General features: G+C 47.1%; 2 protein-coding genes across 4 annotated transcripts; one reads left to right on the forward strand and one right to left on the reverse strand.

The window, feature by feature from the left end:
- Nucleotides 1-389: 389 nt before the first annotated feature.
- mea1 (male-enhanced antigen 1) lies at nt 390-2,084 on the forward strand. Of its 2 annotated transcripts, XM_058064763.1 has the most exons (4): nt 390-516; nt 828-1,081; nt 1,147-1,255; nt 1,695-2,084. In XM_058064763.1, exons 2-4 carry the CDS (start codon nt 842-844, stop codon nt 1,865-1,867), a joined length of 522 nt encoding a protein of 173 aa, XP_057920746.1. In that variant the 5' UTR covers nt 390-516; nt 828-841; the 3' UTR covers nt 1,868-2,084. The 2 variants fall into 2 exon arrangements, with proteins under 2 accessions (XP_057920746.1, XP_057920745.1); XM_058064762.1 differs by lacking the exon at nt 390-516 and having other exon boundaries at nt 818-1,081.
- Nucleotides 1,672-10,340, reverse strand: ppp2r5d (protein phosphatase 2, regulatory subunit B', delta). Of its 2 annotated transcripts, XM_058064744.1 has the most exons (17): nt 10,161-10,337; nt 9,553-9,645; nt 9,329-9,491; nt 8,339-8,538; nt 6,984-7,094; nt 6,709-6,801; nt 6,480-6,610; nt 6,356-6,415; nt 6,185-6,293; nt 6,041-6,094; nt 5,805-5,975; nt 4,699-4,826; nt 4,265-4,366; nt 4,113-4,185; nt 3,278-3,325; nt 2,866-2,958; nt 1,684-2,804 (listed from the first exon to the last, which is right to left on the reverse strand). In XM_058064744.1, exons 1-17 carry the CDS (start codon nt 10,185-10,187, stop codon nt 2,667-2,669), a joined length of 1,794 nt encoding a protein of 597 aa, XP_057920727.1. In that variant the 5' UTR covers nt 10,188-10,337; the 3' UTR covers nt 1,684-2,666. The 2 variants fall into 2 exon arrangements, with proteins under 2 accessions (XP_057920726.1, XP_057920727.1); XM_058064743.1 differs by having other exon boundaries at nt 1,672-2,804; nt 6,041-6,293; nt 10,161-10,340.
- Nucleotides 10,341-10,420: the final 80 nt, after the last annotated feature.

The following is a 10,420-nucleotide window of genomic DNA, read 5'->3' on the forward strand; positions in this document are numbered from 1 at the left end:
TAAAGTCATACATTTTTAACAACGTGGAAAAATTTGACTTTGATGTAACGTTATGCAAGTATGTAAGTTTTCATATTATAAACGTACCAAGATGATGTCATTATTTATGTTTCATTGGCTAATTGTGTGTGTTAACTTTGAGGAATGTACTTGTGTTCATTTGATGTCATTGATAGAATGTGATGTTTCAAAGTGGTATAACATACATCAAGAATGAATTTGCCATGGCGTAAGTCATCCTCCTCAATAGACAATCTTTACAGCTGCTGCGGCACATAGCTTCATCGAATTGTAGTGATTAGTGTAGTTGTATGAAAACATTTCGTGTATTTAAACGATATTAGTAATGTTGTTTATACCATTTCTGCCTCAAAGGTTTTGACTTTCGGTTGGTCAGTGCCGACGCCACTCTATGACGTCACCGGAAATCCCGCCTACCCTGCTCGCCTTGATGCTAGCGTCCATGCTAGCCTGGTGCAGCAGCTCGTCACGCACAAACAGGTGACTTCCAGCCAGGTGAGGCGCTCGAACTTAAAGTACACAACTGTGAATCATGTCAGTAAACGACGCGTCGCGTTTCTGGATAATACTTTATGGCAGCTAGTGGACGTAGCAGTCCAAAGACAACAAGTTAGCCGAGTTGAGCAAGGCTGGGGAAGCTAAAGGGAAGAGATTCTGCATCTTCCTGTTGTGTGTTCTTTTATGTTGATCAAAACATTTTCTTTCCTTACCTGTCTTGTTTGGAAGAAACAGTTGCACATGCGCCTTATGCTTGCCTCGCCCCTGACGTAGAATAGTGTATGACAGCTGATGTCTGATGTCTGCAGTGCTGGTCCCCGCCATGGGACCTGAGCGAGTCTTTCCGACTGCTGAGGACGAGGACAAGAGTCCATGCGACGGAGCCCTGGCGGCGGGGGGAGTGTGGAGCGGTGGCGAGGAGGAGGAGGCCGGGGGACAGGTGGATTTGGAGGAAGATGAAGCCAACAACGCAGGAGGGTACTCGTACCAGCCTCTCAGCCAGGACGGGGACGACGGGGGGGAGGCACCTTCCCTCGGAGGGAGCCTGCAGCAGAGGATGGAGGTGAGCCATGTTTCTTAGCGTTTAACCACGCACATACTGTATGGTCTTAAGTTTTTTACCTGCAGGTGATGGGCCTGCACCTCCCTGAAGCCCCGCCCCCTGACAGCGACGAGGAGGATGACCCAGAAGGGGCGGCAGCAGAGAGAAGCCACGCCTCTATCCCCATGGACGCTGGTATACCATTTGTTTTTTAATTATTGAATTCTAATGGGGCTGCACGGTGGACGTGTGGTTAGCACACAGACCTCACAGCTAGGAGACCGGGGTTCAATTCTACCCTCGACCATCTCTGTGTGGAGTTTGCATGTTCTCCCCGGTTACTCCGATTTCCTCCCACATTCCAAAAACATGCTAGGTTAATTGGCGACTCCAAATTGTCCATAGGTATGAATGTGAGTGTGAATGGTTGTTTGTCTATATGTGCCCTGTGATTGGCTGGCAACCAGTCCAGGGTGTACCCCGCCTCTCGCCCGAAGACAGCTGGGATAGGCTCCAGCACCCCCGCGGCCCTCGTGAGGATAAGCGGCAGAAAATGAATGAATGAATTCTAATGAAGCAACAATACTCAATAGTTAGCCTGACGCCTGACGTTACTTCCTGTGTGCTCCCCTAGCTCACGTGGAGCTGGTGAAAAGGACCATGGCGGCGGTGGCGTTGCCGTCGCTGGGTGTTCCGCCGTGGGCCCGGGAGATCTCAGACGACCAGTGGCGGGACGTTGTGCAGCGGACCCTGCATAGCCGCCACGGCATTGCCGCCATGCAGCGTACCCACTGCAACAACACCTGAACGCCACAACCGGAACGCCCTGGCGAGTCACGCTGTTTGTGTCGTGATGGAAATGTCAAATCATTCCTTAAATCCCTATTTGACTTTGTCTCAACAGTATGTATTTTTATCTTTGTGCATGTGTGTGATGAACCCGGCAGGTAAGAGTCCTGCATTGGGTGATAATCAGGATGATCGATATTAAAAATTAAAACAATATTCCAAGACTAGTTTTGCATATTATAGAACATGCCGGACAAACGATATCGAGGATGTGTTGATCGATGCTGCTGTGTTCCATGCGGACACCAAGTCTACAAACCAGGAGGATCTGTTTTGTATTTCATGGAGCTTTCATGTGCGGACCAATCACAATGTTGAAAGGAGGTCATGTGACATGTATTGGACATCAAAGTTGTAGTAACACGTCCCAGTCACAAGGGGCAGCAGCATTGACGGCTGGTTTGCTGGCTCCGCCCACTGGTGGAGTGACGGTGAAGTAATCACAATTGATCCAGATCTCAAAGCCTCACACAGCGAACTTGATTCGTTGGCGTCATGTGACCACACTTGGCGCCTCACAAGCACCTGAAGTCGACTCCAGGCAGAGACGGCTTCAAGTGTGTGTGGCCTACCGTCCGTCCTTGCGCTCGCCAAGCTTGCCGAGCAGTTGCAGGCCGAGCAGCTCTGCCACCAGGAGGCGGAGCTTAGCAGGTGCTTGCATCTAGCTCCGCCCTGATGGCGCTCTGGTCAACTTCCTCCACGATGGCCTCAAAGCCAGGATGGGGACGGGGGCGGCATCGTGGACCGCCTCCCTCAGTCAGAGAGCCTCCTGATTGGCTGTTAGGTACTCCTCAGCCCTCTTGTGCGCCTCCAGAGCTTTGATGGTGTAAACGTCCTGCGGGAGTTCCGACTTCCTCCTCATCACCACCTTGTCCTTCTTGGCGTCCTTCACCACCTGACGACAAACAACCGGCGGTTACGTTGCCGCCTCCCGGTGTCGAGACGAATCTATTTACCAGCGCTGCTTGGCTCGCCACTGTCTTCTTCAGCAGCTGAATGTCCTCCAGTGTCAGGACGTCTGCATCCCCGCTTACCGAGCAGGACGCCATCTATGCACACGCACACACAACTCAGCACAGGAACTACACACTTTGGAGTGCATAAGTGCATTCACACTGAACAGTGCTCGGATGTTGTACTGAAAACCATGAGTATACGTGATGGGCACTGACCACCCTCAATAGTTGACATCTTGGCTACGGAGCAGAGGGGCGGGACTAACTAATAATGGCAGTAAAGGAACAACCCACAGCGATGGAAAGGCACTAGCAAATACTGTGATTGTTATTGTAACTCAAGTGTACACTGATTACTGTATAGAGTATTCCAAATGAGACACGGCCAACGACTATAAAAAAAAACACTGACCGCTTCTTGTGGGTGGAGTCCAGGGCGGAGAGGGAGGAGTTTGTTGCTCTGAGGAAAAGCCAACACACAAAAAACTTTAAACAATGTTTTATATCCATGCTGTTACCATGTAGTAATATTCACAGCCATGATGACACGTAATACTTACTGTATTTTCTTGTATTTCATGATTGGCTTCACTTGTGTATGCAGGTCAAGAGTCAATAAGCTTACCAATCTAATGTAGTGTTCCAATGATTAGTGTTAAATGTATTCTAATTAATACAACAACAAGGGTGCCCCAAAAACATTAGTTGACATCATGATTGCAGACTTTCTGTAAATCCTATAAACTTCATTTGACTTCTCATCTATCCCTGTGTTGTCCTGCAATATGATATATTTACCTGGAATGAATGATCCAAACATCCAATTATTTACAAAGGAACATCTGGAACATGACCAGGGGTGGCCAAACCTTTTCATACAACACGGAGCATTGTTGGCACTTTTTGAAAGCGGAATTATTGCATACCATGCTGCCTCTTTTTAGCTGTTTTTATATCTTTAGAATGTACAGAAAAGTCTCATAAGGATTGTGGATGATGGGCAAAATTTGACAAAAAGTGCAGTTTCCCTTGAAGTTACTTGACACGACTTCATTTTCTTTGACCGTGCGGTGCTTTGGATCCCACTTGGGGTGAGGGACAGGGGCACACCCAGGTCAACTCACACACACCCACAGACCAGATGCCCAAACAGAGAACGGACACCTTGAGGCCAACATGCTAAGTATTTTTGCAGTACTATGATGCAGTAAAGAGCAGAATGTCCAACGGAGGACAGGTGAGTGTACCTGAGGATTGTGTCTCGCCAGGTCTTCCAGTTTCAGCCAGACTTCTTCTCTCTCCCTCATCTTGTGTTTTTCCCTGCAAACAAAACACGGAACACAAAGGAACCAAAGTCAGGTTCAGCGTAGAAGAGCGGCTGAGCTGTGTGGAGTCTCACTTGTGTTTGTCGCTCTTGTACTGCTGAGTGCAGTCGTCAAACAGCTTTTGGTTCATCTCCATGAAAAGTTTGAGCGCGTTGTAGATGAGGCCGTGGATGGTCCTGACACACCGGGAAAGCGACGCTACTGAGAGGGATGGCTTTTGAAAAAGGGCTGTGATTGAATGACTTCATTGGTTCTTGACCTGAACGTGAAAATTCCTGCTATGCAGGAGTCACTTTTATTAAAAAGAATATTTTTGTAGCTAAAGCAAGAAAACCTGTTTATGGTTTTCCAAATATGTATTTTTCTACATTATTAGAGCCCTGTGCACATTAAACAACACAGTCTTACACTCCTATTATTCTTGGTTTACACCACATGGGGAAACTTATGTTGTAGGGTCTCAAGATGAGCCAATGACAATGAATGTGTGTGTGTGTGTGTGTGTTACTTGTTCCAGTGGCTCTTGGAGTTCTTGTAGAGAGCGGGGAACATGATGGGAAGAATGTTGGCCGTGTTGTCACTGATCAAGCTCATGATGTACTCGTTGTTCCAGTAGTAGAGCGCACGTTCTGCCACCTGTCATCATTATCATCATTATAATCATCATCATCATGACATCTAAATCAGTGATTGTCAACTGGTGGGTTGCATCAAGCTTGTCAAAAGTTGAATTGAAAAAACTGCACTAATGCCTGACACTTGTTTGGTTCATTTTTGAAGTAAAAGTTGAGTTGAGCATTCTTCATACAGACTTCCCTCATTTAGGATTCAATATTAATAGAAGATTTCTGGAATTAGAGCATTAATTTATTCATTCATTTTCTATCGCTTATCCTCACGAGGGTGGTGGGGGTGCTGGAGCCTATCCCAGCTGTCTTCAGGCGAGAGGCAGGGTACACCCTGGACTGGTCGCCAGCCAATCACATATATAGACAAACAACCATTCACACTCACATTCATACCTATGGACAATTTGGAGTTGCCAATTAGTCTAGCATGATTTTGGAATGTGGGAGGAAACCGGAGTACCCGGAGAAAACTCACGCATGCATGGGGAGAACATGCAAACTCCACACAGAGATGGCCGAGGGTGGAATTGAACTCGGGTCTACTAGCTGTGAGGCATGCGTGCTGACCACTCGTCGTGCAGCCGGAGTTAGAGCATAGAAGTGCAAATAGTGTGCTACTCCCATCATTCATATTAGTGTGAGCCATAGAATAAACATCATCTGTTAATCCAGTCCAGGGTGTACCCCGCCTCTCGCCCCAAGACAGCTGGGATAGGCTCCAGCACCCCCGCGACCTTCGTGAAGATAAGCGGTAGAAAATGAATGAATGAAAAAATATTATTTTTTATTTATACAACTTAATTTTGATGAAATTAAATGTAAATTAAGAACCCCAGAATCTAGTTTATTTATAGTTCTAAAGGCAATTACGGTGATTTTACCCTTGTGAGGATAAGCGGTAGAAAATGAATGAATGAATGGTTCCTCGTGTTCTAGTATGGATTGCAGGCAGTAGTGGGGGTGCTGGTAGTGGTGTTAGGGGTACCTGAAAGTGGGGGCTGGACACACACTTGGCCAGTTGTCTGAAGAGCGGCTCCTGGACTTTGATGAACTCTGTCGGCTCAATGACATCCAGGATCTCCTCCAGCTCGTTGAGGAACATCACCTCCTTGGGACTGTGAGTCTTGGGCCAGAACTTCAGCAGCCCCATGATCACCTTGAGAGATCAGAGGTCAGGGCACGGCACAGGAAGTAGTGTTACTACAGCAATAGCGGACTCACCGGTTCTGTCAGGCCGCTGTCCTTCTCCAGGAACTGGACCACACAGTACGCCAGCTGTGACACAGAACACACACACATTATGTCCCCATTTCGTTTTCCCCAAACAGGAAACAGGAAGTAGCTTAGGAGCGGTTCAGCTCTGACCTGTGGGTGGTAGACACTGAGGGACTTGACCTTATGAAGCGGGACGAGGACTCGGATCAGAAACATCTTGTGCTCCTCTTTGAGCGGGAGAGCAAATCCGTTGATGATGCTGCAACACGGTGCCACGCAGGTCAAAGTTGGTACCTGCGTAAAGGTGTGCCTGTGTCGTACCTGCCCAGGATCTCCAGCAGCTCAGCGATGCCGTTGTGATGCTCCGTCTCGTAGATGAACCTGACGCCACAAACAACTGTCAGACGAACCGTGTCGGTACTGCTCTGGTTCTGAGGCTTCTTACCTGTAGAAGATGTTGTTGATCTGCCGACGGATGTAGGCGCGAAGACCCAGGAACTTGCCATAGATCCGGTGCAGGATGGTCTTCAGGAAGTCTCGTTCACGAGGGTCCTCGCTGTCAAACAGCTCCAGCAGCTGCAAAGAGTCACAGTCAAAGAGTCAAAGCGACCCCGGCCAGACCTCAGAGCCCAAGTCGGACCTGCAGAGGCCCGGTCTCGACGTTCAGATCTTACCGACAAAACAAAGTTTTGGTCCATGTATTTCTTGGCGATGTTGGGTTGGAAATCTGGAGACTCCAGGAAGCGAAGGAAGAATTCGTAAACCAGCTGCAGACACAAAAACGAAAGGAAGCTCAATTAGTCAAATACAAAAGACAACAGGGACCACATGGACCTGTATGCTAGGACCAGTTTCTTGTCATCTGATGCACACAGTGTGATCGTGTTCAAGAACTGAACTCAATCCAGATCAAGGCCCACCAACATGTCTGGACCATAGCAGAGCGCACCTGCAGATGTGGCCAGGCAGCCTCCAGCGTTGGCTCGTCCTCCTCAGGGTCAAACTCTGCTCCGGTCGGATTGGAGGACGGAGGAAGAGTCCGGAACAAATTGACTGAAAACTGTTGCAAAGAGACAACAATGATAACATTCAGGTTTGTCTCTACATACGCTATAAATGTACATATGAAAGGTGGCACAAGAACAACGCTACACAAGTTTGGGTTTACCAGAACGAGACCAGACTTTAACATTGCTTTAAAAAGTAGACTACGAATATATATGCCAATGTGCTCATTTAACTTGAACTCGCATGTTACCACTGAGACTGTGTGAATGACAAAAAGGCTCACTCTCTTCGTGCCATTGTTCTATGGACCAAATGCACCAAGGTGCTTAAACCAATGCACTGAGCCCTCTTCCTGCCGGTTTGGAGGCCAGAGATGGCCTGCAAGTCGATTTTATAATGTAGTAAAATAAGCTGCATTTTCAATAAAATGAACTTATGATGAAATTACGACCACTGGATGGCGCTAAAGTAATTGTAAAACGGCTTACATTGGCACAGAGCAAGTAAAGTGCAGCCAGCCACCTTGTGTTTTACTATTATGGCTTCCACGTTTAACATTATGTCCTTACCCCAATATGTCTCTGTCAAAAAAGACAAAAGTGGATGCTGAGTGTTCCAAGAGCTTGTGTGGTTGTGTGTGCGCTGGATGAGTATATTTTCACCATGTTGTATTTTACAGCTTTAACGTAAGGAACGTTCTAAGGAACAGTGCCCCGTGACCACATTCTGAGTCAAAGAAATACGGGAAGCACATTTATTTTTTTAACATAGCTCGTCTTAGCCGTAAATAGACATTCTCCAAACATGGAACACACTTGCGTGACCGTCCTCCAAAATAAGAGCGCCATCTGCCCCATGTCTGCGGAAACAAAACATGGGTGTGATGATGCAGTTGGAATGGCATGGGTGGCTACATCTTCCTCCATGAAGGGTTCTTAATTTTCCTCCATGACATGATGAGATGTAGTAGCAATGTGTGCAGAGGGTGACATCCATTAGAAAGGTTAGCCAGATTGTTACCGAAATACATGCGCTTTACCATTTGAGACTATTTCATGATATGGCTTTTTATACAAGGCTCTGCTGAATTGACATTTCATATTAAAATCATGTTGATGATATATAATGTATAAAGTATATATGCCACATGTAGTGCATACTACACATGAATGTACCTATTCAGTGTAGGGGTATGTCATGTGCCTACATACAGTATAAATGTACACAAGTATAGTATATACAGTATATATATAGTGTATAGGGTGCATAGGTACGCTAGGACAAGGCTGTGATCACCATGATGACGGCCTCCGGGTAGATGGATTCGCTGAGCACGTCCGTGTTGTGCGTGATGTAGTCGACCATCTCCAGGAGCCCCGCTCGCTTGACTTCTTTAAACTTGAGGTCGCTAAGCGGGTCGCTCACAAAGTCAAAGAGTACGCAGCACTGTTGCAACTTCTGCACAAAGAGTTCCTCACGATCCATGGCTGGAGCATCTGTTGGGCCAATGAGAAGGAAGCATCTTATTCCACTTCGGTGTTTGCAGGATGATCATAGACCAGGCTAAAGACCAGGTCACCTCAGTCCTCACTGGAGACTAGTCCATCAGGTTTAGGCTCAGTTTAAGCAGTTTCTGAGTGGACCGGGATTATGGATGGAACCAATGTAGTTCCTAAGTGGACCAGGTTTAGGCTTATTAGTCAGCCTATCCTGACTGACTTTGGGGTTATTAAAATATATTCTTTAAAGTTATTTTCTTTTTGATATTGTGTCTCTTCCTGTTAGAATCCATTCATTCGTTTTCTACCGCTTTTCCTCACAAGGGTCGCGGTGAGTGCTGGAGCCTATCCCAGCTGTCTTCGGGCGAGAGGCGGGGTACACCCTGGACTGGTGGCCAGCCAATCACAGGGCACATATAGACAAACAACCATTCACACTCACATTCATACCTATGGACAATTTGGAGTGGCCAATTAACCTAGCGTGTTTTTGGAATGTGGGAGGAAACCGGAGTACCCGCTGAAAACCCACGCATGCACGGGGAGAACATGCAAACTCCACACAGAGATGGCCGAGGGTGGAATTGAACCCTGGTCTCCTAGCAGTGAGGTCTAACCACTCGACCGCCGTGCAGCCCCTTGTTAGAATACCACTAAAAGTATAGAATGGTCTTTATTAGGGGGCAAAACAACACAACAAGGGATCAAATACTTTTTACTCTCACTCTATACATTTTCAGTTTCAGGAGTTTTGGAGTGGACCAGGTTTTGGGAGGATGGTTCGTACCTTTAAGAGCAGGTAGTTTCTGGAGTTCTCTGTTCCTGCTCACACTAAAGCGAGATGAGCTGTGACGTCGTTCCTTCTTCACCACTTGAGGACCTCCACAATATTTGATCTTGTGCAGCTGAGTGGGAGGCGGTACACTGCCACCGGGACGCTGACCGACGCTCTGCCGACACGTAAACACACCAAGTTGCCCAAGGAACACAACATATAGCGTGTCCACTCACCTCATCAGCAGCGCTGTCCATGGAAACATCTTTGTTGGTGCTGACGTTAGCGTCTGCGCTTTTTGGACTGCTTTTGGTACATTTGCTTGTTTCCTGTTGACACATAAGAGAAACGTCGCTTAAACTTGGGGAGGAGGCCATGAATAATGTTATCACTTTAGGGCCATTATGAGCTATAAGCCACTATGAGCTCTTCATAAAAAGGTCCAAGTCCATGCTGTGGGTGAATGATCGAAAACGCTATAAACTAAACCCTTATCAGACAGCAAATAATAGATGGAGCATTGTAGCGATGTTCTAACGATGTCTTTACAGCGGTGTGGTTGGGAGTGACGTCATAACATCAAATTACATCAACACTCACCTGGCAGCTAATGGCTAACTTGGTTGGTTAGCATCATCGCATAAGTTAGTTTAATGTTCAGCCAGCTAATTGTTGACCGGGTTCATGTCATGTATCATCCGAAAACAGAGTCATGTTTCCGCTGGCAGTTAGCTAGCGGTTAGCTTAGCACAACCAGATGGGTAAAAAGGTGGGTGAAATGATCCGCGGACACACCCATCAAAATTAACGCTCTTTTCAGGTGCCAAAGCATTAAACAGCTCACCTTCTCTCTCTTGCTTTTGTTCGGCATCTTTTGCTGAGGGATTTCGAACGGAGACTGATGTTTTCCACGGGACTCTGACGCTGACACTCTGTCAGTCCCCGCTCCCTTGGTCCGACCACCTCATTGGCTGCTGACACGATCATCTGCCTAGAGACCCGTGAAAGCTTTTTCCTGATTGGCCGCGTGCATGACGAAGACGAGTCAGGCCTCTTCCCAACAACACACCTGCAACCTGAAGATCCAGAGGAGAAACTGCAGCT

Source organism: Doryrhamphus excisus, chromosome 2 (assembly GCF_030265055.1).
Source record: "Doryrhamphus excisus isolate RoL2022-K1 chromosome 2, RoL_Dexc_1.0, whole genome shotgun sequence".
Taxonomy (NCBI): domain Eukaryota; kingdom Metazoa; phylum Chordata; class Actinopteri; order Syngnathiformes; family Syngnathidae; genus Doryrhamphus; species Doryrhamphus excisus.

Bases quoted from the DNA above. Each gene is read 5' to 3' on its own strand.
- mea1 (XM_058064762.1), top strand. From the start codon at position 818: ATGTCTGCAGTGCTGGTCCCCGCCATGGGACCTGAGCGAGTCTTTCCG. The intron at 1,082-1,146 runs GTGAGCCATGTT...TTTTACCTGCAG, and splicing joins GCCTGCAGCAGAGGATGGAG to GTGATGGGCCTGCACCTCCC. The intron at 1,256-1,694 runs GTATACCATTTG...GTGCTCCCCTAG, and splicing joins CTCTATCCCCATGGACGCTG to CTCACGTGGAGCTGGTGAAA.
- ppp2r5d (XM_058064743.1), bottom strand. From the start codon at position 10,187: ATGCCGAACAAAAGCAAGAGAGAGAAG. The intron at 6,611-6,708 runs GTAAGATCTGAA...GACTCTTTGCAG, and splicing joins ACCAAAACTTTGTTTTGTCG to CTGCTGGAGCTGTTTGACAG. The intron at 4,186-4,264 runs GTGAGACTCCAC...TTTTGTTTGCAG, and splicing joins TACAAGAGCGACAAACACAA to GGAAAAACACAAGATGAGGG.